The 26,691-nt window shown below is 41.7% G+C and overlaps 3 protein-coding genes and 1 pseudogene across 4 annotated transcripts in view; 2 read left to right on the forward strand and 2 right to left on the reverse strand.

The window, feature by feature from the left end:
* LOC134080904 (zinc finger and BTB domain-containing protein 16-A-like) overlaps positions 1-518 on the forward strand; it is a 70,748-nt pseudogene extending 70,230 nt beyond the window's left edge.
* Positions 519-849: 331 nt separating this feature from the next.
* On the reverse strand, positions 850-7,045 carry grk1b (G protein-coupled receptor kinase 1 b). The gene is made up of 7 exons (XM_062535752.1): positions 6,347-7,045; positions 4,964-5,091; positions 4,083-4,240; positions 2,335-2,418; positions 1,788-1,912; positions 1,404-1,605; positions 850-1,139 (listed from the first exon to the last, which is right to left on the reverse strand). Exons 1-7 carry the CDS (start codon positions 7,043-7,045, stop codon positions 850-852), a joined length of 1,686 nt encoding a protein of 561 aa, XP_062391736.1.
* An 11,508-nt stretch (positions 7,046-18,553) lies between these two features.
* LOC134079662 (protein phosphatase inhibitor 2-like) lies at positions 18,554-21,705 on the reverse strand. Of its 2 annotated transcripts, none has more exons than XM_062535754.1 (8): positions 21,382-21,705; positions 21,168-21,269; positions 20,317-20,379; positions 19,966-20,076; positions 19,738-19,833; positions 19,364-19,491; positions 18,852-19,086; positions 18,554-18,662 (listed from the first exon to the last, which is right to left on the reverse strand). In XM_062535754.1, the coding sequence occupies exons 1-7, from the start codon at positions 21,627-21,629 to the stop codon at positions 18,872-18,874; spliced, it is 963 nt and encodes a 320-aa protein (XP_062391738.1). In that variant the 5' UTR covers positions 21,630-21,705; the 3' UTR covers positions 18,554-18,662; positions 18,852-18,871. The 2 variants fall into 2 exon arrangements, with proteins under 2 accessions (XP_062391738.1, XP_062391737.1); XM_062535753.1 differs by having other exon boundaries at positions 18,554-18,723.
* A 3,020-nt stretch (positions 21,706-24,725) lies between these two features.
* The window catches only part of si:ch1073-416d2.4 (coiled-coil domain-containing protein 42 homolog), a 74,357-nt gene continuing 72,391 nt past the window's right edge, over positions 24,726-26,691 (forward strand). The window contains exon 1 of the mRNA XM_062537268.1: positions 24,726-24,848. The gene's annotated coding sequence lies outside the window, so the exon portion shown is untranslated. The remainder of the gene's footprint in view (positions 24,849-26,691) is intronic.

Below are 26,691 nucleotides of genomic sequence, written 5' to 3' on the forward strand. Positions count from 1 at the left end.
TAGGCCTATTTGGTGAGCTAAAGATATTGGGATTGTCTGTTATTCTATCATTTTAATTAAAATGTTATCTTAAAAAAAAATAGATTTAATTTTCCATAGAGATATTCTGCCAAGGAATGTTACCCAAAAATAGTTTAACCTCCCGATTTAAGCAAGCTGATGGCTTCACCAACCGTTGAGGTGCAGTATTGGGTCTAAAAATAAAAATTCAAAGTATGAATATCATCTGTTTGTCATTGTAGTATCACTTGCTAAAAGTGAATCAAAGTGAGTTGAGAGTGTGTATGCATTTTTGAGATGTATGTGTTCTGTTGCAAACATTCTAAGATATGGGAAAAACAGCAAAAACAGAGTAATACAAACTGTACATGAAGATGAAGTATAAAACATTTGTAATATTCAACTACAGTATTTGGGTGTTTCAAGCTACCTGTGTGACCCATGGAGGATCTAAAGCACCAACATCCTCCTCGCTGAAGTTGGACTGCTGTACAGTCACCTGCCATGACCTCAGGTAATCTAGTAAAACTGGATGGGTCTCATTTAAAGGGAAATATGTACACATATCAGTGTATATTCTTCCTCTTTCACTCACTTCATTTGTTGCAAAGACTTTGCATGTGCTTTACTTCCTCCTACTGTACTTTTTCTTGTCTTTTCATTCTCATGTTCACAAACATCCGTATGCCCACTCACTCTCATTCTCTTGGTAACTTCATCATTGCATTTTCACCCTACTGTGTTTCCTGACAATTTCATCTTATCTCAGTCAATCAATTTGCTTTGCTTCAGTCATTTAATTGGACAATTCTTTCCCCTGTCACTTTGACTCAGTCCCTTCCTATTGGCTCACAGCAGCACACAGGCCCCACCCTTGGACTCCTGGGGGACAAAGTTGGGGTCAAGGTCGTTGGGCAGCTTGCCTTTCTCGGCCCAGAGGTTTAGCTCGCCGAACACGCCCGTCTCTATCATTTCATCCTGCCAGGGGATGGGGATGTTGCCCGAGGAAAAATCGTCATAAAACTCGGTATCCTTGTTGTCAAGCATCACGCCCTTGATGGTGCTGAAGGCGCCCACGTCACTAATGTCCTTGGCATAGACCACTTTAGGATCCGGGACGAACGGAGGTGGTAACATGCCTGCAAGATGTATTGGGAAGGTGAAAGGTGACTGAAAAATGTGTGTGAATGTCTGCGATGAAAAGACAGAAGCCTGTTCCCTTTTGAGATAAACACTTCTCTATTATGCAGACAATGTGAGGCATCACATTTCAAATTACGACTTTTTAAGCATGCGCTATTTTTAAAAGGGGCTTCCAGCTACACTCTTAATGATTAGAAAGAATATAATCAATACTCATTTCCACATCGTGAACAAAACCTTTTAACAGAAAAGCTACAAACCTGCTTCCAGTCGTCCCCAGTTGAGGTCTTTGAAGTAGGCTGTGTTCTTCAGATCAGCACATTCGTTGTCCTTGAAGCCGAGCCGTTTGAGCGGGTCCTTCTCCATCAGGCCCTCACAGATGTCCTTGAGCTCCTTGCTGAACTTGTCTGGGTAGGACACCGGGTCCTTCAGGATGCGCCGCTTCACCTCATCATTCTCCACCTAGAGGGTTAGATACCACCATAAGGGAAAACCGTGTGTGTGTGTGTGTGTGTGTGTGTGTGTGTGCGCCTGCGTGCGAGCGTGTGTAGAGAGCATAAGTCCATGTGTGTAGAGAGCATAAGTCCATTTGAAATGATCTAGCAGTGCTGAACAAGTCAAACATTATGTTCAATTGTCAGCACCTGTTCTCCTCGGACACGAAAAGGCCCTTTGGCGGCGACCATCTCGTAGAGGGTGACCCCCAGGGTGAAGTAGTCCACAGTGTAGTCATACTCTTTATGCTCCAGCAGCTCAGGGGCCATGAAGCCTGGGGAAGACATATAGTTTTGGATATTTATTTGGGCTTTTGCCTTTATTCAGGATATTGATGACAGGAAGCAACAGGATGGGATCGCGATTTGAACCCGGGTCCTCATGGCCACTTAGAACTTGCACCATAGCTCCCCTGACAGAGCACAGGTTTAAAGTCAGAGGTAGGGCGTCCAAGTAGTGGGCTTTGGAAAGTACTATTGTTCTTCATGCCTGTGTTTGTGGACTCTTACAATCACTGGGTATTTTTTTTCTAAAGCGGATAGTTCCTCTATCGATTAAAATCGCTGTAAAAATTGATGTTTGAGAGAGGTGGGAGTAGGATTGACAATTGATCGTGTCAGAATCAAACCCCATGGGCTTACAGACCCTGTAAAATGTCTGTTAACATGATTATGATGTTGGGGTGGTTCGACTGACCTGGAGTTCCTGCATATCCCTTAGTCTTGTCTTGTCCTGGCGGGAGTTCAACAGCCAAACCCAGGTCTGAGAGACGTACGTGTCCTGAAAAGAGGTCCAAGGGCCTTTAGTTATTTCATCTTACAGTTTAATTGAGTGATGTTATTCAATATTTTTCATGTAGATTTTCATTGATATCAGCCTTATAAACTAGCATATTATGTTGGTCTATGTTACATGTGTTGATGCACAACTGGCATGTGTGTTGTGCAAGCAAGACTTTCAGAGTCTTTTGCTCTTCTTTGCTTAATCACACTTTTGCTATTTGGAGACGAGTATGCTATTGTGTGCAGTAGAGAGATAAAGTGGTCAGTGAGATGCAAATGCCTCCCCTCTCACTTCTATCATTTCATGTCTGTGTTGAAATGTTTACCTTTGTTTTTTTTGTAAAACAAGCTACATAAAGTACTGTATGTACCTGAGAAGCTATGATACCCAGGTTGTTGTCTAAGACCAACAACCTCACGGCACAAAAAATGAGTGTCGGACTCTCTCTTCGTAAGAGCTGTGTACCAATGCAAGATAATCACACCGTTAAAACTGATGTGTATAGACAATTGCATTTAAATGTGCTTTAATGTCAGTTCCATGACATTGCTGTATCCTGTCAAATATATCCAGTCAGCTGTTAGACCTGGTTCAGTGTGTCTTGTATCCTGCCAATCACTCTATGTCAAAAACACAGTATCCCCTAAGCAATCTAGAAAAAAATGTCCCATTTTTCATTCTTGACTAAGTGCTCTTGGCAGTTCCTTGATTGACATTTGCCAATCAGATTGCAGGATTCTGGGAGCCAAATAAATTGCAGTATTCTGGGAGCCAATCAGATTGCAGGATTCCAAAAGCCAATCAAATTGCAGGATTCTGGGAGGCAATAAAACTGCAGGATTCTGGGAGCCAATCAAATTGCAGCATTCCAACAGCCAATCAAATTGCAGGACTCTGGGAGCAAATCAGATGCAGGATTCCAACAGGCAATCAAATTGCAGGATTCCGGGAGTCAATCAAATTGCAGGATTCAGGTTGCTGGTTTGCAACAGCAAATCAGAGTTATTTGCTAATAGATTTCCATCAATACATGACACAGACAGACATCTTATCCCTACGCTGAATTCCCTACTCCCTAACCACTACACAGGGTGTAAAATTCACAGGGAACTCGATTGCTGAAACCATTTAATTTGGAATGCTCATAGTTGCCATAGATGTTTGGAGTTAGCTTGCTAGCTTGCTTTCGTTAGATAGTTGGGTCACAAAATGTCAGATGTGTCACTTGACATGGCTGAACACCCTGTACAGTTCACTTACAGTCCACTACGAAGCGATTGGAATGCACCCTATATTTCTCCTCAAGGTATCTGACTCGTCAGTCAACTATGAAGCGATTGGAATGCACCCTATATTTCTCCTCAAGGTATCTGACTCCTGGAGTCCAACCCTATGTATGGTTTACCCAAAAATATTTTCCAATATTTTTAAACTACAAAAGCAATTTTATATGTATTAGAATATGTATTACAAATCATGTATGTACAGTATCATGATCGTGTGTGTGTGTGTGTGTGTGTGTGTGTGTGTGTGTGTGTGTGTGTGTGTGTATATATGTGTGTGTGTGTGTGTGTGTGTGTGTGTGTGTGTGTGTGTATGTGTGTGTGTGTTTGTGTGTGTGTGTGTGTGTGTGTGTGTGTGTGCACGCTTGTATTACTCACCTGCATCGTCCAGTAAAACATTCTCAGGCTTGAGATCTCTGTAGACGATCCTGTGCTGGTGGAGGTGCTCCAGTCCACAGATGATCTGAGCTGTGTAGAAGCATGCTCTGGACTCATTGAAGCCCGGGTTCTGCTCATCCACATTATACATGTGATACCTACACAATGTATGAGACAGAGTAGGCAGAGAGGGGAAGAATACTTCAAGAGAGGGGAACTTTTTCAAAAGCACACATTTTTACCAGTAAATCATGAAATCACACAGGATAACAATGTTCAAAGATAAAGGTATTGAGATTCAACAGTTACCCTATTCACTACTTAACTCTACCATTTAAAAATATTATTTTGTTGTATTTCTAAAACAATATTTTGAAAATGTAGAAAATATTTGAGAAAAAAATACACAATGTCTTGGTTCATGATGTACAGGTAACACTGTACTAAAGTTTCTGATTTTTGACAGAATTTCAAACTTGTTGTTTGAAATGGGTGTTTGTTATGGGTTTTAAAGTATGCAAAGGGTCACTGTGGATGTGCCTATCAGTGACATCTCTGAACTTCAGACAATCTCTCGAGGTCAGATGCTGACGCAGTTACTCCGCTCCATCCCCAAATACCCACCCATCATATTAGCCCTGAAGTCGATCTAATCTGGCCAGATTACAGAGGATTAAAGGCAGAGCCGCCACTGAGTACTCTCTCCCCCATCCCCACAAACACACACACTTGGAGGTCCACACCAGGAGGAGTGAAATAAGATCAATACGTAGTCTCAGGGTTAACTCTCTCTCTCTCTCTCTCTCTCTCTCTGTGTTTATTTATCTGCTGTCACATTGAACACTATCTGTGTTTATTGTTTCAAATAGAACCATCTGTACCTGAGGTCTCCTCCATTCATGATAGTCATGACCAGACACAGGTCTGTCTTGGTCTGGAAGGCGTACGCCAGCGTCACAATGAAGCGACTGTGCACCTTGGCCAGGATCCTCTTCTCAACGATAGCCCCCTAAAACACAACACACACATGAGTACAGACCCTATCTGTAATACTGTAGAACTTTGTCATTATTTGTGGGATAATTTACGAGATACACTGTTGGTTCCATTAGCGCCTACACTAAACTATTCGGTTGATGGCGCTAACTTGACCGATGTTTGACCAAAGCAAAAAAACTTCTGGGGGCAGTATTTGGCTCGAGGTCATGGTGCAAAGGACCCTAGGATGAAATTACCCTGAACCATCACTTTAAGTAGCTCAAGAGAGGTTTAGTGGTGAGTGGCTAAAGCACAATGACCTATTGTTGATCTATGAGCCATGTGGAGTCAAAGGTATCTCCTGTCTGAGGATCTAAACGGATAGGGTCTCCTGAAGGATTACTCAGACATAAAAATGGCATCAATGAATATGGCATCAACAAATAAACAAACTTTTACACTATACCATTTGGCAAAAAGGTCACAAATGGAATCTTGCATAGTCCAACTGGTGATGAATCCAGTCATGTGTTCACACCGTTGGGAAGAGGGGAACATGTTTTGTAGTGAAAATGATTGTATGGCATCACTGTGGACTGCAAGGGGTGCTATTGGGTTTAATTATGCAGACGACCTCCTTCCTCTATTCAGGAAAATCTGTTTCAACTATGAACTCGGTTATGAAACCAAGTGCAGTCATTTATTCTCTCTCTCTCTCTTTCTTTCTCTCTCTCTCTGTTCTACTGTCTCAGATGCTTGAGCTGCTTTGCTGGGTTTGGGCCTACAAGCCTCTTTGCATTTAGCAAATACAGAATTAGTGTGATCTAATTCTCTGGACTCAGATGACTAAAGTAATCGCATCTCTCTCGCCTCCTTCCCACCCACACACCAGCCCCCGCTGTCCCTCCTCTCCTCTCCTCTCCTCCTTCTCCTCATCTCTTCTGATGCTCACGGCCCAGTCTGAAGGACTTTACGGGTGAACACTTCATTTAGGCACACATCTTATGTTTATGCTTTTGTGCAGTAATGGTAAGACAATCAATCACTGATATTAAATGATTATCATTTTGTGAGCACGACAGCAATGTCCTTGTCAAGCCTTGAATACGGCAATGTTGAGCAAGCACTGTCTTTAAACACAATTTTCATGTACCCCTAACTAAGAGTAGTTCAGTAGATGAACCCAACATATGCCTGGGTTATTTCAGGTTGCCAAACTGGCAGTCCCACACTGCTAGTGCTAGTGCACGTGTGAACGGGGCTTTGACCCGTGGTCAGGCTCTCACCTCATACCCTTTGCGCTTCTTCAGCCTCTTCTTGTTGAGTTTCTTGTTGGCGTACATCTTCCCTGTGGCCTTCATCTGGCAGGCGCATACCTCCCCGAAGCCGCCCTTGCCCAGCACGCGGAAGTCGTTGAACCAGTCCTCCGCCACCGACTGGCCCTCCAGCCACTTGAACTGGACGAAGCGCAGGAAGTACATGCTGTCTTTGAAGCCGGCGTGGGCCTGGGCCTCCAGGTGCTTGAGCACGAGCTGCTCGCTCTCCTTGAACAGGTCGCCGCGTGTGTTCTTGTGGTCCTCCTTGACGCGGCTCACTGCCTTCTCGTCGAGGAAGCTGCAGAACGTCTTGGAGGCCGACTCGTAGTACTTGTTGACGATCTTCTGGGCCTTCTGTTGCCGGTCCTTCTCCTGGGCCACAGTGTAGTCCTCGATGTCCTTCCAGAGGTCAGCGGCGTTCTTGTGCACGGGTTCGCTCTCCAGGTACTGCTGGAAGAGGCGCTTGCCAACGGGCTGCTTCACACACATGCTGTTGAAGGTCAAGTCGACGGTGGCCCTCATGTGCTCAAACTTCTTGATGTGCGGCAGCTCGAGCTTGGCGCGGTACTTCTTGTCGCGCATGGTGGCAGCGGCCGCGCCATCCACGCTACCTCGGGCTGACACATAGGCTGAGTTGGCCACCACCGTCTCCAGACCACCGATATCCATAGCAGAATTTCACCTATCACAAAGAGGACAACAGGGAGAGGGGGAAAAGAATGAATATCATAGCTGATGAGCATACAAGTTGTATAGTCTTGATGCACTGATGGAAGTATCAGCAGTTTGCTACTTTGTGCACTGCGCCAGAATGTCACTCTTGCAGGTGATGCTTTGATCGCACATTGTAGGACAGTATGGTGGAGTAGGTGGTGTGGCAGGAACAGATCTGTGCACCCAAATAGACAATAGGGTTGTGAACTTGATTCCTGGGCCACCGGCTTTGTGCTCCTGAGCCTGACTCAGACTAAGTCTGAGTTGCTCCAGACAGACTGTCCCTCACTATGAAATGCTCTTCATAAGAGCATCTGCTAAATAACACATCATGCAATGTGTGACACATGGATGTATTTAACAGTAAAAACCAGAACAGAAACAGTAGGCTCCACCAAATCCACTGTCCACGTGTAACTAAAGATCTAATCTCCGTCTCTGGTTCCAAGTGAGTGCAAGTGATAGCACTTGAGTTGGCTGGGTTTCACTTGAGTGATGTTATCTAGGTTCTTCCTGATCCAATTAATCCTCACTGGTATCCTCACTGCTAAACTTTTATAATCCCCTGACTGTCTGCAAACCGATACTGTACAGTCCTTTGATCATTTCTGCTTATAAATATCTTCATAGTATATTTACAAAAATGTGCATATTTTGTCTCTTTCTGTTACTTCAACAATGTGATACAACACATTTACCTGAATGTATACATTTTGAAAACAAACATAACAACAGACAAAGAATTATTTAAAACATTTCAGATGCTTGTAATGTCTGGAGTGTATTATTGATTTACACAAGATAGGATTGACACAAAACGGCATTATGGATTAATTCAAAATAGCATTTGCTGTGGAATAAATATAATGAATATCATTATTAGCCTGCTTTACTTGAAAAAAAAATGCATTTATTTCTCTAAGCAAAGGAGAAAGTTATCAATAGACAAAGACAAAAAGAAAAGGAAGGACAATCAAACAAGCTTTTTAAAAACAATTTTGACTCTTAAAGGTCTCTCTTGCTCCTGGCTTAATTTCAGAAGGAGAATATAATAATAATAATAAAAAAATGAATCCTTAAAGGTGCTGTCTGAAATTCTGAACAGTTGTCAACTGAACAACATAAACATTGCACATTTCTCAAAGCAATGCTGATGAAATGTTTCTGTATGGATCCATGCGGACACCATCATGCGTTGATAGTTAAAGTTATAGTAGCACATCCATACCTTCTTCCCTCTAGTGACTGCAAGAGGACCTTTAGACAGATGTGATGAACACAAAAACAGAAATCCCAATTGAATTAATCCACTCCACAGTCCAGAAGTATTCAATATCCCTTTAAAAATCCTGCTCTTTATTGAGTTGTTCGAAAGAAAACCTCACTCATTTTCATCAGTCCATCAGTTCCCTATTCTCTCCATCCCTCTGCCACTATCTTCCCTTATTTCCCAGTCTGTCCGGCGAGGTGGTGAAGAAGTAGGAAGACGAGCCATGGATTACGGCGCTGCTCTAATCCCACTTGATAGTTCTTGTGGGGATTATGTCTGTACATCACCAAGGAAGCCAACTTGTCAAAAACTATTACCTGTGGTCTGCTGAGGTCTCCGTCACTCATCAGTTGGCCTATAACGCAGAATAGGAAACCCCAAGATACCCCAAATCCACACAGCATCCACCCCCTCCCACCACCATCACACACACAAAACTCTCATAGCCTACTCTCTTCCTTTCAGTCCCTCTCTCTCATTACGAAGCATCAATCAACACTACAGTTTGAACATACAGTATATGGCAAGAAGTCTGTATGGCACTCAAACAGACACAATGCACAAGACATAGCAGGATAAGAAGGGCAAAGACTGAAATGAGAACATTCAATCCTCCTACAGGGCTAGGGATGAGACACTGAGTTCAGATGGGATTAAACGGAATATGTATTGGTATTTCTGAGATGCTGGACGTGCGGTAGCCGCGACTAATGGGATTAGCCTCATGGTATTAATGAGATCAGAGAAAGAGGAAGAGTCGGACGGGATTCAGATAATGACCCAAACATGCGCTAGCTCAGCATCTGACCTTCATCCAGCCATGGGGAACACATGGAGATGTTTTGGGATCTTTCATTTGCTTCAGTTATGAAGTTACAAGCTTGAAGTTACTTGCTACAAGAATCAAGATGGACACAGATTGATCCAAACAGGTAGATTTACGTGAGATGGACCGAAAATTAATGGAATATCTTTTTAAAAGCCATGAGGCAGGTCATAAAAACATGTCTCTCTCACCAAACGTATATGCAAGTTGGTAACCCTGGTAATTATAGCGATCTCAGGCGTGTTCAATTAATTACAAGTGGCAGGTGGCTAAAGAGGAAATGAGGAACATGGGTGGGGAACAGGCCAGGTGCAGGACTGACAACTGTGCATCTGCTTTTGTTCCCTTGGCCAGACTCAGAGTAAACAAAACCATTTTCATGCAGCAGTGAACTGAGCACAACACAGTTGACAGACAGACACACGCACGCACGCACGCACGCACGCACGCACGCACGCACGCACGCACGCACACACACACACACACACACACACACACACACACACACACACACACACACACACACACACACACACACACACACACACACACATCTTACATGGTTACAATATTTAGCAGCCTAGCATGAAAGCTCAAAGCTGCCATCATAGGAGCCTCTTCTGCACTTCACACAGGGATGCACCATGTGCCCACTCATATCTCTTGTACCTTTGGTACACAGTGTTGTAGATGTTCACCACACACTAATAGCATGTATGTATGTACAATGAAGACGTTGCTGCTGACTGATGCCACATTTTTACCAGTAGGCCTTCTGTATGCTTACTTCAGTTGCACTGCATATACTGTGTATTTGTGGTGCGTAATTGACATGTTTGCAAAACTGATGTCATACCCTGGAACACGCTTTATTTTTGGAGCACATTGGATAAGGCCACCTCTAACATTTCTAATTTGTTAAGACCATAAGTCAAGAAGCAAAGGTATGCAACATTTTGACACTTTCTGATATGAGGTATGTTTATAAGCAAATTTTGGTATCAAGCTCAAATTAATTAAATAGTCATAGGACATTACCAAGAATAATATCATTAACAGACCCAAGTTAGCACATGGGAGTGTGATGGCTACTTAGGTAGGCAACTCTTTCTAGGCTAAAACTCCTTAGTGTTGCTGTATATGTCTCAGTCTACTCTCAGATGACCAATAAGTAGCTTGCTGTCTGTATACGAGACAAGCAGTACTTGTTCTCATGTCTAATTCTGTGAGCCGACTGTGGTCTTAATTCTTGTTTCTGGGCTTCAGGGTCAGTGGATCATCCAAAGTGCTCCTTTTTCTTCCCACATTATGTCTCTGCCATAGAAAAAGACTGACCTGTCCCAGAAAATTGTTCTGTATAACATAACTGCATCTAAATCAAAGGCAGCAAAAACCTAAACTGTTAATGTTCAGATTAACATTAATAATCACCTGAATTTTCCATTGCAGTTTCAGCATGTTTTCAAAATAGGTTTGTGGTCATTTCTTCAGTACAATATACAATGATGTCAACTGACCCATCAGTAATAGCATATAGTGTAAATTATATTATATTATATTATATGGTTAAAATGACACACAAAGTATACAAAATGTATGTACTGATGTTTGCCACTACTTCAGAAGAGCAACAATAGATCATAATAATGTGTCTTTCATGCACCCTTGGCTAATTGACTTCACCAAAGCTCGCTCCTTAAGACTATAACAAGATAAGTGTGATGTGAAACTTCCTTGGCAAGGGGCCAGAACCTTCTGTGTCTACAAGTGTGCTTGTGTGTCTTTCTGTGTGTGTGTGTGTGTGTGTGTGTGTGTGTGTGTGTGTGTGTGTGTGTGTGTGTGTGTGTGTGTGTGTGTGTGTGTGTGTGTGTGTGTGTGTGTGTACACATAAAGCTGATAATGATGGCAGTAAGTTCCCTTTCACCCTGGACACAGTGACCTGGATATCAGTTTGGTGAAGTTGTTTTTAACTAGACTGGAATGTGATGTCCTGTCTTTCACGATGTCAGCTAAAATTGATGACACACACATCCTTGATCATTCAGACAAAAAGTGGACCCACAGCTTATTTACAATTTTTTCTGATTGGTTAAGCACTTTTTTTTGTAACTATTGGCTATTTTTGCAAAACTCTAAACACAAATAACAAAACCTTTCACCAAATTATCAAAACATTGTAGTTCTCTTGCAAAAGCGAACACAGCTTGATTAACTCTCCACACCTTCGTAAAACTGGTGTTTCTGTATCAAACAATGAACACAAGCCATCATTTACTAAGCACACAATGTGTCGACTACACACTGATGGTGTGAATACAAGGCAGATCTTGCTTTTGCTTTCTCTGTGCACAAGGTAGGCTACAGTATGTCAGTTTGAGGTCATACTTTTGTCATGGTTCTGTACACATACAGGGATCCAAACTTCAAGTATTGATGTTCACACTCATCAAAACAAATATAAAGTCAAAACACAAAATAATAATTTCACTGAGACAACTACAGTTTTTGCCTATTGCTTACACACTAAAATCAAATGCTTACACCAAAGCCTCAATACCTAAACTTCTTGTATTATACTTTACACACAGTGTAACCATATAGCTTACAGTTTTTTCTGATTGGTTAAGCACTTTTTTTGTAACTATTGGCTATTTTTGCAAAACTCTACACACAAATAGCAAAACCTTTCACCAAATTATCAAAACATTGTAGTTGGGTCATTCCACGCCAAATCAACCAGAGCCCACGCACTTGCGTCTAAAAAAAATCTGAAAAAAATACCATGTGTGCCTATGTTATTCAGGAGACACTCTGTAAAATGTTTTTGTGCTAAGATCAATACTTTTCAAGTAACAGCCAGTTTTACAGGGGGAGGGGGGTGTCAAATTTGTTCTGCCTCTTTTTTTTGTCAAAGTTCACAAGCTCATTGCTCAAGAACTAGAATCTGTAGGAGGCTCAAATTTTGCAGGCTGGTGCATAAATAGGAATAGTATGCAGTAAAATCATTACGAGTAGTCTGGATGATCCTGCATGGTCATAGCAGTCCCTCAAAGTTGATCAACATTTTATTGGAGTTTTTGGCTGTGTTCTGTTTAGGCCTTCAGAAGACACATTTTTACTCAACATAGACTCTTGGATTTTTTTTCTTATTGAGATAAGTAGAAACACTCTCCGAAAAAGCAATGAAGAGAAAAGAAAATCCATCAGGGACTGAACAGCAGACCTCACAAGTTTGAAAAATAAATTTGGATCTCATATTCAGAGCACCCTAACACCTTGTGGGAATATACAAAGATTTTTTAAATATTTTTTTCTATAATCTGCATTACCTCTTCTTTTTAAAAACACCAATTTGACTTGTCTTATGCAAATCTTTCTTTTTCATTTCCCACCCTGGACAAGGGCAAAATGCACCATAGAGATCTATTGAGAGATTTGTTTTGTATAGAGTAACCACTAGGTGCCACTAAAATCACTGAATCACTGAAATTGCCGGGTGGGGACCAAACATATTGATCTCAATGGTGCATTTTGTCCATGTTTAGGGTGGAAAATGAAATGTGCACATGTGAAAATGTGCCATACAGTTGGGAAAACAGTGTTAATAATAATAAATGTGTGTATAACTTTGCTAGGAGTGTGTTGCAAATTTGGAAATTGAGTGTAAGCAGAGAGTTGTGTGTAAAGTTCGGCGAAAAGAGTGCTGTGCAGTGAATTGTGCCTACAGCAGGGTGCGAGTTAGGGGGGAGCAGGGGGAGCCATGGCTCCCCTAGTGGCCACCTGAGCTCCCCTGGAAACATGGTTTGTGAAATTTTGGGGGAGCTCTAAAATATTAATGATTGCCAAATTATATTTTGACCATGGTTTTCCCTCAAAGGTGTAAAATCAGATAAATAAAATTGTATTTTGAGTTCATGATTCATGAAAAAAAGTGCCTGCTTTCGCGTTTGAGACGTGGGGACGCTGCCCGCAGCTCCACCCACTACCCACTCACACAAGCTCGTTCACACTAGCACTGTAGTTGTGAAACAATGTAAGTTGTTGAGTAGCCTAATTCTAAGTTGATTCAATTAAAGTGATCTCAACAAAAGTCAATTGAATCCAATTACTTTACCTTTCTCTTGTTACTCTCTCTGTCTTTTGCGTGCACACACATACAGAGAGAGGGAGAGGGAGAGTCTCAAGAGCTCCCTCCACTTTGAGGCTCTACAAACCCTGGAGCTGAAACCCGAAAAGAGTCCCCTAGCCGGTACTGAATAACAACACATCAAGCTCAGTCCAGTTCTGTTTCCCAAACGTCAATCAGAGAAAACAAAATGGTAAATCAAGCAAAAGAAGAATATTTAGAGCATTGGATAAACCAAACTTCCAAGCAAAGAATTCCTATCTGAACCAAAACAGAGAATATGAATTGGCAGAGTATCTCATCTCTGTCAGAGATGATTTTTTATTTTATTATTATGACTATTATTATTATTATTACTCTTTGCTCATCTATGCTTTTATCTGCTATTACTGTTTGGTTTTTGTTTATGTAAAGCACATTGAATGACCTCTGTGTATGAAATGCGCTATATAAATAAACTTGACTCGACTTGAAAGGAAGCAGAGCTAAGTACTGACCAAATACAGGCTCAGTGACCACAATCTAGTGATAGAAACAGGCAGGCACAGGAAAACCTGGGTTCTAAAAGAACAAAGAATACGTGGTCACTATCAGTCAGAGATGGTTGAGACAGAGGAGCACTTCTTTCTTCACTGAAAAATACAAAAATGTACATTTTGTACAAAAACGTACAAAACTGACATTCTTCCCCAAATTCCAAATCACACTATTATTACCGTTTTTGTTTTTATCTTATGGTCTTATGTTCTTGTATGGTATGTTGTATGTGGCTTTGGCTCAGTGTTCCCATACAGTTGAAGTAAGAAAATTTAATTCAAGCAGAAAAGGCAGTTTCAGAGATTGCAAAACATGGTAAGACATTTACTAGCCAACAACAGTTCCAAGACTACGGCCGGAGACTCAGCGTGAGCGCATCACTTAGGGTGATGGTCTACTGAGCCTCCTGCGCTGTATGTGCTCTCTGCATTAAAGGCCTTGCCTCCTCTTGATTGTGTCAACAATGATCAGTCACATGGTCACAAGGGGTTGCATCATTAACAAATGATCAAAAGGTCATGTCACCAGATTAGTGTGTTAGGGCTGCCCGTGACCAGACAGCAATATATATTTTGATTTATTCAGATTCCAGGTGGTAGGCAGTGGAACTAACCAAGGAGGCAGAGGGGTTTAATCTTAATGTACATTTATTCTGGATAAAATAAATAGGTTGTAATTCATTGATTTCACAAAACCACAGGTAAAATATACAATAAACACAGCAAAATAGCAAAACAAGAGACAGCAGTTCCGCCGGCCGCCACAAGCAGCGCCAGATATCCCGCAACAGTCCCAGCCCCAGACAGCAGCAAGCAAACCAGTGATGACAGTCAACAAACAGCAGCAAGCGAGCAGGTAAGGTAGCTTCCGTGTTAGCCAGCCAAGCCAAGCAGTCAACGCAGGAACTCACGGGTAAGCCAGAGCACAATACCGTCTTGAAGAATCTCCACCGACGGGCCATTCAGTTCTCCTCCCCGATCACCAACAGCTATGCGATCGCCTCACTGAAACAACACAAGGCTTTGGGCAGTGCGGAGTTGACCAATAACAAATACACGCTGTTAGTCAAGGCCAAAGAGAGCTATCACATCACCGGGGGCAGACCCAATATGCCACCCGGATATGGCTGGTGCGCGTTGTAATTCCAAGATCTCGGGGCTGCTCCGTCTGCAGTTTCTACTATTTCCGACTGTCCGTTCCTCGTCCAGTTCCCCAACCGACTGGATCGTCTCTGCAAATATAGGAATGCTAACATCCCCACACACCTGTTCCGACTAATTAGATCAAGCAGCCCCCTTCCTATAGGCTCGATTGTAAAGTAGGCCTACTTGAGTTGGTCAATAGACCCTTTACACGCTAACGTCAGACACTTTCCGCTTTGAAGCCTTGCTGGGTATGACACTTTCCGCTTTGAAGCTTTGCTGGGTATCAGTTCATCCGGCGTAAGCAAAAACTATGGTGATACGGTTACAGTTCTTGAGGTAAGATTCATATTTCACGTGTATTTATTATCTTCATTTTCCTTGTTATCGTTGCCGATCATTGCCATCACGTAGCTGCCTTGATTTGAGAGTAAAGTCAGTAGCCTAATCCTTGATATATAGCAGCAACTTCAGCTAGCTTCAAGTTGGTTTGATAGTGGATATTCGACAGAGATTCAAAATAAGGAACAGCCTTTCATTGAGTATCCGAATATCCAATATCAAACCAACTTGCTAACATATTAGCTAGCTGAAGTTGCTGCTACTGTATAGCACGGGTCTCCTAACGTTAGGACTAACGTTATGTTCAGTTATCGTTTGCAATCATTGCTCTCGTAGCTGCATTGATTTGAGAGTAAAGTTAAATGACGTTATGACTGTATATTACTGCTACCGGATGAACTGATACCCAGCTGCTGACATCACATGAAAAGGGTCTATTGCCAGTTGATGATTGGAAGAAGACACGGGATTAAAGTCCACACACATAAGCACAGCAACCCAAAATCACAACACAACACACAAATATCCAAAAATAATCAAAAGGTGCATTAAGACATAATTGTGATATAGGCTACATGCACTCGTGAAGACATCACATTTTTGCACTGTGTGACAGTCACATGGGTAGTTGGTCGACAAGTTTTGGCACGATCAGAAGCTGATGGTCATGTTTAAAGTAAATTATAAAATATACACAGTTACTAATAAAGCAACTTTGAATTTGAATTTGAGAGTGTGTGCATGTGTGTGTGTGAGAGAGAGATAACACACACACACACACACACACACCAGCAATTTTTCTCTAGTAACCAAAATCTCCAACTAAGATGTTTGGTCCGTCTTTCTTACAGCAAATGTATGCCAAACAGAGAAGCCCCTTTCACACTGACCGGATTTAACGCTAAATCAGCGGAATTTAACGTTAAGGCTGTTCCTTTCACACTGACCGACACGGGGAGGGGAGTCAACCCGCCTCGGGGGGTAGTGTTATTGCCGAGGCGGGCTCAATGTGAAAGGAACAGGTCAACCCCGCTATTAGGGGTGTGTGACTGATTACATATTTGGCCAGGCAGGAGGTTAAGAGACAGGAAACAGCGGGTCAGAATAACACAAGAGAGGAGGACAGCTATAGATGCTGTGTCCACTAATCATGTTTTTTATGCTGAAAGCGCCCTGAACCTCCCTTTCTCAGTGCGGTCAAGTGTTTATTGTCGCTATGTTACCAAAACCGTCTGCCAGCACGTCTTTTTGGAACGTACGGAGCCCGGGAAGGGTCAGGTGGATGAATATTCTTTAAGGGCACTTTTGCATTCCCTCACAATACTTTTTGCGTTCCCTTGTTTTTTTTTTGCGTGTGAAAATGGATGTATGGCGTGTGTGCGTGTGTAAAGTAAACAGGCAAAATTGTGTGTCACACGCCGAAAGCGTGAGAGTTGGCTGCTCTGCAGTTGTGTTTATCTGTTTATCTCCGAGGTCCAAGGCATGGTTAACGTCATTGTTTGCGTGTGACGCGCTGCTAGACAACGCCTCCCATAACTCGCCTCTGAACCTGGCTTCAAACAACCCCGGGACCAAAACACGTCTACCTTTCACACTGCGAAATCCCCCTGAACCCGCTATTTCTTAAACGCTAATGTATCGTTTCTCAGTGTGAAAAGGCTAGAGAGGCCTTTATTTGGTTCAATTTACAATTCAGGACTTGGGTTTACAAAGGGTTTACACAGCACATTTGATAGGGTGACCAGATTTGAGTTTGCAAAAAAGAGGACACTTCAGCGGGGGGGGGGGGGGGGGGGGGGGGGGGGTATTTGGGTCACATAGGCTATGCACCTACAGTACATGCATTCATACAATTGTGTACATGGTGATATATGATAATGAGCTTTATTGGCCGGCCCAACACTAACAGAAAAACACTCCCTCAAAAGGCTATTTTGTAGTTGAAAGTTTTAAATGTGCAAAAACAAACTATACATGTGTAGGCTATACAATGTAAAGTATAGTCACAACAATGGTAAAACAAAAATAATAAAAAATAAAACCTAATTGCACAAAATGAGACATTTTTAAAGTTGAAAAGTTGTCCAATGGCTGATACTTTACAGTCCTCCTAAACTGCCTGCTTTGCATTGATCTCGACCGAGCCGAAAACTGCGTTTCGGCATGGCTGAAGATGCCGGATAGTTTTGCGCGTTGCCAGTGGTAAACAAGGAAGTGTGCGCTGATGAGGTGAATAACCAATTAAATGTTTAGGCCGAGAATATCGACCAATGACGGTAGCTCCAAGGTCAGGCTCTACACTTCAACTCGATGCAAAGCGAACTGTAGGGGGAGGGCGTGATTAGCTTACTATGTGAATGAAAGAGAGAGCAATGCAAACTCGGTGAAAACACGTTAGGCTAGAATAACAAAATCCCGGACGATTCTGAAATTCCGCCCGGACACATTTTTAGGTTTCAAAAAGAGGACATGTCCGGGAAAAAGAGGACGTCTGGTCACCCTACATTTGACAACTAGTCAAAGCTTCCATTCTTCATGCACAATGCCAAATTTTACCTCTGTCTAGCACAAATGTCCAAATTCACCATAGGCTACTGGAGATAGCATGGGATGCCACTGGTAAAACCAAAGTCCTGAGTTCATCTCTTGGGAAGCAGAAGTATTGGTAAAAATGTGTAAAGTGTGTGAGGTGTATTGAAATATTGTAGTACATTTGCAAAAACAAATGACTCCATTTCTACAAATATTCAGAAATCATGCCTTTTTGTTGTGTATAACAGGTAAGCTACCAATCAAACTGAGGTTGATTGTTTTTAAATAAATAAATCAAATCAAATCAATTCACTGTCAGCTTGATTAACACTAAAACACAATAAAAAAAATTGTGAAAAGTCATTTAAATGTGTTTTTGAAAATGATTTACTACTTTAACACTGTGACACAATGCTGTCACCCATGCAGCTGGCATGGCTAATGCTCAGAGCTGAGAATTATGTACGCCTCTGCTGGTGGTCCCTCTGCTAACTGTGCATCTGTGAGGCCCTCTAGAGGTGATATACAGTACTCACTAGTTTCTACAAGTTCACATTACTTACAAATGTCTTAGTTTATGTTTCTTGGTGGATAAAAAATCCCATAATATTGATCTTCAAACTTAAATGTATATAACTATGAAAAATAATGAATAGGCACTGATGGGATATTGTGATCATAGTTTATCTGTTCAAAGTCTATTGAGAGGTTGCTTTTCTGATGAAGTTGAAAGTTGAGGAAGTTGAAAAGTTGCCACAGAATAATCCTCCATTTTTAGGTTACATCTTTTGAGACACCTTGAGACATCACAGAATTAACTGTTAATTAATCTGAAGAGATCATTGCTTTTCAGCCCCTCTGTGGAGTAAACAAGACAATGAGGACACAGTCATCTTGAAAAAGTGTACAGCTTGACATTGTACAATACATGGGCAAAATATATCCCTTTCACTGTTTCATAGATATTTTTTGAATGCGTAGTCTACCTGTTTCCTGTCTGGATTTGTTAGCTAGTCTGACCACTCCATTCACTGCCATCAGTGTCTGCAGCATCAGCAGAGTGGGCAGCTGTGGCCAGACTGAGGTCAGCCGAACGGAGGTCAGGAGTGTCTTTGTCACTGTCATCCTCATTGCTGCATCGCGCCTCAAAGGCCTTATCCAACAGAACCTGACGGGACTCCCTGATGTATGCTCTCCTCAACTCCTCAAAGTGTGTGCTCTCTGTGTGTGTTTTTATGTGTGTGTGTGTGTGTGTGTGTGTGTGTGTGTGTTTGTGAATATATGGTGCATGCAGGAAAAACACAGAGTTGTACATAAAAACATAAACATTTAAGCACCAAACAAAACCATAAAAAAAGAGCACAAGCAAACAAAACTCCATTCAATCATGTCAGTATTGCTTACCATTTTGCTTTACCATTGGGGTTTACATAAGCTTCAGTTTAGCTGAGCATACAGTATCTTACGGTTACACTATTCTGCCATGTCATGTCTTTACCTCCAAGATCTCTCTCATTGTCTGTGCTGTCCTCCAGCGCCTCTGCCTCCAGGGAGAGATGCATGCCTGCAGGTGAGGTGTCCATGACTTGCACCTGCTCTGCTGTCTGGAGGCACTCAAGTGACTCTCTGGAAGGAAGGGCAGATTTAGGTGTATTGCCAGTATCTTCTGTGTGTGTGTGTGTGTGTGTGTGTGTGTGTGTGTGTGTGTGTGTGTGTGTGTGTGTGTGTGTGTGTGTGTGTGCACGTGCACGTGCACGTGTGTGCGTGCATGCGTTTGTGTGTGTGTTTCTCTGTAACATTTCAATATGTAGGCTTCTTGTTGAGTCAGTGTGTGGCTAACTGAACTGTGCATGTGCATGGACACTTCCTTACTCTGTCTGAAGCTCTGGCTCTGCTTGAGGGCTCATGGGCTGTGGTTCAGAAGAGCACTCAATACTCCAGCAGTCTTCTTCAACACCATCAGCAACACTAAAGAATGCAGAAAACAAGTAGGCTACAGTATATTTATACATTATATACACCTGTGCTGTGCATAAAACGAATAATGCTACTCTTCATATAAATATAGAACAAAGTATATTGAAAGGGTTGAATGTATACCAAGTCCTGTTCCCTATGCCCCGGTGCCAGGGCTGTGTGCAGGAAGTATCTGGCGTGCTGGGGTGCTGGGTCTCCAATATACTTATTTCATCCCAACTCTGGGACTTCTTCCTGTACAGGATGAGATTATCATTGACAAGCACACCCTGTTTACAGATTTCCTCAGGATAAGCACCTTGAGACTTTAGAATTATGCACAGAGCCCAATTTTCATAATAGATTAATAAAATATGTAACATAATCAATGGATTTATACATTTATTACACTCACACTCTTGCTCTCTCTCTCTCTCTCTCTCTCTCACACACACACACACACACACACACACACACACACAGTGGATGCCTAACCTCTTGCTCATACACAGACACCTGCCCTCTTCAAATTCGTCATCCAACATGGTTATGCTGCAGCTGCAGTAATCAAGCACAGCAACAAGGTATAAAGAAAGAGAGCATACATAGCTAAGAACAAAAGTGTTCATACCCATGGCAAATATTGATTTAATGCTGATTTTCTCTTCACCAACATGTTTGTTCTGACTGAAAAAGACACTGCCACATTCCAAAAGATTGTAAGAATGTGGTAGAAAGATGGAATAACAAACAAGAAGTGTTCATATGTATATTTTTAAAAACATTATTTTATGAAAAATGGTATTATAGAGTGGCTCAGTCAGAGTCCAGATCTCAATCCATAAAAAAGTGAGCACAAGGCCAGAGTGATGCAGAATCATTCCTGCCTAAAGAACCTAGATTGCTGCTAAAATGTTGGCGTCTAGAATCATTGTGGAGACATAGAGAGAGGCTCGGTAGGTAGGCTATTGTAAGATCAATTTTGGGAGCTGTGATGGCAAACAAAGATGTTTCCGTTGATTATTCAAAATTGTATGACTAATTTTGGACACACAATTTTTTATAAAAATGTTGAAAAAGATGAAAATGCTTCTTTTTCTGACTCCATGTTTCTACAAATGTCTTTTGTCATACCTTGGCATGTTGCGGTGTATTTTTCAGTCAGAACAAACATATTGATAGCCTACTGTAGATAACATTAATCAACATTAAAGCAATATTTGCCAGGGGTATGAATAATTGGGTTCTCAACTGTAGATAGAACATATTTTCCCATGGAACTGGTCATGTATTTGATTTATCCAGCAGGCTATTCCATTATTTATGCAAAGCCAATCTTCGCTCACAAATGTGGTCCACTTTTGGAGTCTCTGCACCCAGCAGCAGTCTTCAGCCATGAGTGGCAGCTGGTGGCAAGGATATTTCCTTCGTCCCATCTTTGCTGCTTTCTAACACATACAGGGCGGATACATGGTCTCATTTTGATAACAACCCCAATGAAAATGTTCAGGCCTATAGGCTAAAGCTGGTTAGTGGAGGGTAAATATATGCTAAACTTACCGCTTCTTCCCGTTCGAGTCAGACACACTGCCACGGAGATTTGATCGAAGGATTCCTTTCAGCTGTCGACCCTGTGCGTTAGCGACATCAGTGCCGCTGTTGCTCTGCAGGTTGGACTGAGGTAGGCTAGTCGAAGAGGATGCGCTCATCGGACAGTCCATTTGGTGCACGATGGGCTCTTGCTGACGGGACGTGCCCTTGAGAATACCTTTCAGGGGTTTCGATGGTCCAGGATCATCCATTCCCATGGACAACTATAGGCTGTCAGAAAGAGAAAAACATTTTCTCTTGTTTTTGTTGTTTCTTTTTGTAACGTTTATAATAAGTAGCCGATGGGTTTATAATTATTCTTTAACTTGCCCACATAATCATGTATTTAGAAATGGTGTAGCTTTATATCAGACTGAAATAGGCCTAGCACTACGCATAATAAACATGGGCCTTCAAAGCACCGCTAAACAATTAGCCAGCGTGACGTTGCTTCATGAAATTACGACGTTATGACTTCTTTGGTTATGACCAAAGATTCTAGAGTGGGGCGCGCTCTATGATCTTTTGGGTATGACTCAGAGTAGGCTCTTTCTACTCGGATGGTTATGGGATTTGGCAGACGCTTATTCAAAGCGACTTACAAATAAGACAATAGTTAGGCTACATTGAACGTTTAAAAAGTGGGTAGCCTAAGACTGAGAATATAATGATAAACAATAATCAATAGCCTAATGTAAATAAATCATAAAATAAACCAATAACATAATATACAGACATAGGCCTACATAATCAAGACTTAATTAGCAATGTGCATGCTGAACAGTTATGCAGACCCGTCTTGAAAGACCCAAAACTATGGCAGGAACAGGAATTTTTTTTTTTTTGTATTCAAATGGTTTTTTTTTTCATGTTTTTTTGATTGAAGATATATTTTTTGATTGAAGCACACTTTTTTATGATTGAATAATAAAGACACAATTCTACCTCCATATTGGCGCACTTTCTGCATCCATATATTAGCGACTGGCGAACTTTGCGCCGGTGTTCTGTCGAGTTGGGCTGATAGAACACCGGACCACACCTCTTCTCTTCACTGACACGACGCCCGTTAGGGCGCAATATAATCTCCTATCTAGAGAACGTACATTTGCTCTGGAAAAATGAAGCGCTGCAGAGAATTAGGAATGAGAAAGTGTCGTCACAGCCGTGAGCTGAGCTCCTCTAAACGGAGCTCCTCCCCTGGTTGGAAGGATGGTCCTGATACCGGGCGGCAAAGCGTAGCCTAATTGTTTAAAGTCGTGTGTTGTTAACCCGGTAGGTTCTAATTCCGCACAACTTGACAATGATTGGAAATCACTGCTGTGTGAAGAACTGCCCCCGTACCTCTTCTTTGTTTTCCCACTTAAGAACTTAGCTAGATAAGAATGCCCTGCACCATTCGTACACTAAACGCGAGCATACAGTTTTGTTTACAAGTGGCAACCGTTGCTAAGAGGAAAAGTCATGCCTTCAGGCACTCCTGGTTATCTTAACTTTGAAACGCTTTTCTTTCTTGGAATTTGCCGTTTTTACTAGATAATACTGCCATTTCCATGGACTTTAGGTATTTAAGAAATGAAACGTGTTCTACTCTGACGTCGACGTGCGCCGAATGCTGGCAGGAACCCTTCGGTCTATGCGAGTTTTCAGAGGACTGAGCTACCGAAAACAATAGCAGCAAGCTAAAATTAGCAATAAATGTTTGGCTCATATATACACATAATAAAGGCTGATATTTCAAACGAGCTGTCTAAAACTGGTAAATGTGTTTATATTTATGACTATGAGAGGCCCGACTTTACACTGTAACGTTTTTAAGACAGGTGCGGGGTTGTCTTAAAGTTGCGAGGAAAATTAAGCCTACATTTAAGTTTGTTTTCAAGAATACCATTTGTTCTTAAGTCTTTATTCATGAATATCAAATCTTCTTCAATTTGCTCTTAAGACAAAAGATAAGAAGAAAGCACCACTTAGGAAGTATTTTTGTCTTAAAAAGGCTTCGTGAATCCGGCCCCTCGAGGCTTGTAGATCCTGCACCACCACAGCAGAAAGTCTCATAACTTTCTAACGACTTGTGGCTTTTGAACTCTTGCATAGTGTAGTAACTTTGGATGCTGGAGAGCTTCTCCAAATATCGCTGCTTTGCGCTTGGTATAAGCTTGTCCTTGTACGATCCTTGTAGACAAGAATCTAGACTACAGTTTTGATGAGTCTCTAAACGCGACTCTTCGGAAGGCGTTGTCCCTGGCAACCAATGATACACCCTTCCAAGATGGAGGATAGGCTCAGCCCCCTCCCAAATTGTCACGTGCTCGCTCATTCCTAATAGGAATTATAGAGCTCCCCAGTCCCGCCCAGAGCCTAGTCCGGAAGTAAAAATCCAATACAATTTCTCCATTGACAATTGGAGAATAAGCCATAACATCGTAACCGTCCATGGTAGACTTAAAACCAGCTACGATGTGACTAAGCGATTATACCTGCTCATATAGATGTCAAAAGTTAATGGGGGCATCAACCTTGTTTTGAGAAAACAATGCTTTATTCACGATTTAACGAGAGAGTACTACACTACCCGACACCCTAACGTGTAAAACTGGTGAAAGCAGAGCCTTTGATTGGTAGAGATCGCCGTTGCCATGGCAATGCCAAACAAACTGTACTCAGCTTTTCCCGCGCCTATCGTCCAGCTTCGTCTCGCTGGAACTTCTAAACTTAAAATGGCTGCAGGGCTGATCAGGACCGATGTGTGGTCTTCCGAAAAATAACGGTTTTCTCATCTTGAAGGTTGAATTTACTCAATGGAAACGGTAGGAAGTAATCATCTTCTTTTCTCAGATTAATATGGAACCATGTTAAACTATCTTTAGGCTGCAAATGTTGGAAATGTGTGTACGTTTGCAAAGCATCCTGGGATTTGAGTTCTCTATCTCGGAATTTAAGATATGTACACAGTCTTGTACCTTTCGCTTTTTTTACATTTTCTGTTCATTTTTTCACTCGAAATTATAAGTTATATGCTTATGAGTCACATCGTAGCTGGTTAGCCTAAGGCATGGTCTAAAACTCTTTATATCCGAATTTTTCCAGAAGTCAATGGGAGAAATGAATGAGAATTTTACTTCCGGACAAGCACCTCTCTCGGAGGAGGGGCGGGACTGGGGAGCTCTATAGGTTGCGCCAGTCGTGAAAGCTCACTGCGCGGTATGCCTATCGGGCCCGTAATGCTGTTTTTACACCTAGGCGTTTCGTTACTAGACGTTTTGGCCCTGTATGCGTGCCATAGCATACTGTAGCTCTGGCCAGTGTTCACTGGCGCCGTAGCTCACTGGTTGCCTGGACATGGTATAAACAGAGACGGTTACAATTCTTTGGTCAAGACTCAACAACTTTGGAAGTCAGACGGCCTTCTCGTTAACTTTGCCCAAGTAATACAGGTAGGCTACCATTCATTTTGTGATGTAGGCTAATATGTGGTTCGTATGCTATGTGACAATTTGAATTTGAAGCGTAGCCTGATGGTTTCAGTAATTCAAACAATTCTTAAACGAAGCAAAAACGATTCGGACCATTGGAGGCATTTGGATGTTGATGGGATGCTAGGTGATCCCAGGTCACCAACCAAGTTTCAGTTTTAATATCCTTCAAACGATTTGTGCACAAATGTTTATTTTACCTGCACAATCGTGCACAAACGATGCACAAACAAATTAAAAAAAAACTTGTATTCATATTTTCAATTATGGGGTGCCAACTTCAACGAGCTGTACAACCCCCAGATTCTAGTCGCGACTGTGAAAACATGCCAATATTGCACAATGTACGTTGGCCTTGATCCACGATATGACCCTTCAGGCATGAAATACTAACTGATGTGTATCTCCTCACGTTACTAAAGGTTAGATTAGCTTCCCAAGCGCAGGCGCCTGTCCAATGTCCCTGCTAGCTTAACAGCGCACTCAAACTTCGAAAGACGGGGTCGCATTGAAGACTTTGGTGGCATTAACGGGATGTTTCAATCATTAGTTAGGCTGATAAGCAAAACATTTGTGCATTTTATGACTAAAGCATGAAAGTTTCACCATATAATCTTCACCCCTTAAAGTTGAATTTCAGACTTAGAGGCACTTCAGATCTGACCTCTACGGCTAGTAAAATATTGTTACAAGTCATTCCAGAATTCTACTGTGAAGATCTAGAACGATGACAGTGTCATATGGAACCTTTAATTGGCAACATTCTAATCACCTGCAAATGTGATTTCTTTTTTCACCTTTAGGCCTAGACTATGGCTATGGCTATGGCTATGGCTATGGCTATGGTTATGGCTATGGCTATTGTTATTTAGCAGACGCCTTTGTCCAAAGCGACATACAAATAAATAGCAATACAAATTAAACTAGAAATGCAATTCCAAGGAATTACCAGTGCATGAAAATGCAAAAATAGATAGATAATGTAGATATGGTTGCTAAGGTGTAGCTAGGGCAAACATGGTGGTTGCATAGTTTACAGAGAGTTGATAGTGTGAAGGTAGACAGTTTAAAGATGAAACATTCCAGCTCTAACTTAACTAATGATTTCTATTCATGTTAAAATGTTGATTAGCTAACTTAGTTAATGATTTCTAGCAGTTACGCTAAAAATGCTAATTATGCTAGCAATGATAACTTTACTAACAATGCTAACCAGGTTGATTAGCTAACTTAACCGATGATTTCTAGCAGTAATGCTAAAAATGCTAACTATGCTAACAATGCTAAATTTGCTAATAATGCTAACCAGGTTGATTAGCTAACTTAGTTGATGATTTTTTGCAGTTATGCTAAAGATGCTAACTATGCTAACCATGCTAACTAGCTAACTTGCTAGTGAGGACTTTTATTTTGAAACAGTAGTTGCTAGGGTATCCATGGTGGCCACTATCAAGAAACAAGAAGTTACTGCAGTATAATCATGTTGGTTGCTATGGAAACGGTCATAAACACTTAATTTTAATGGTTGCTATGTTGGTTGCTAGGTACATGGAGGTTTCATGTAGTTGACTGGAGGCATAGTGGATGATAACTGACAGTTGGAATGGTTGAACAGTTCAATAGTTGAGTAGTTTCAATGGTTAAATGATTTAATAGTGTATTATTGCAGTGAGGACTTTTATTTTGAAACAGTTGTGGACAGAGGAAACAGTTAACAGGATATGTAGTCTTCTGAGAGACTGTATGCTTAAAGCCAGAGAAACTGACAGTTGGTGCCCAGGTGGCCGGCCACCTGGCGTAAGAT

Source organism: Sardina pilchardus, chromosome 5 (assembly GCF_963854185.1).
Source record: "Sardina pilchardus chromosome 5, fSarPil1.1, whole genome shotgun sequence".
Classification (NCBI taxonomy): domain Eukaryota; kingdom Metazoa; phylum Chordata; class Actinopteri; order Clupeiformes; family Clupeidae; genus Sardina; species Sardina pilchardus.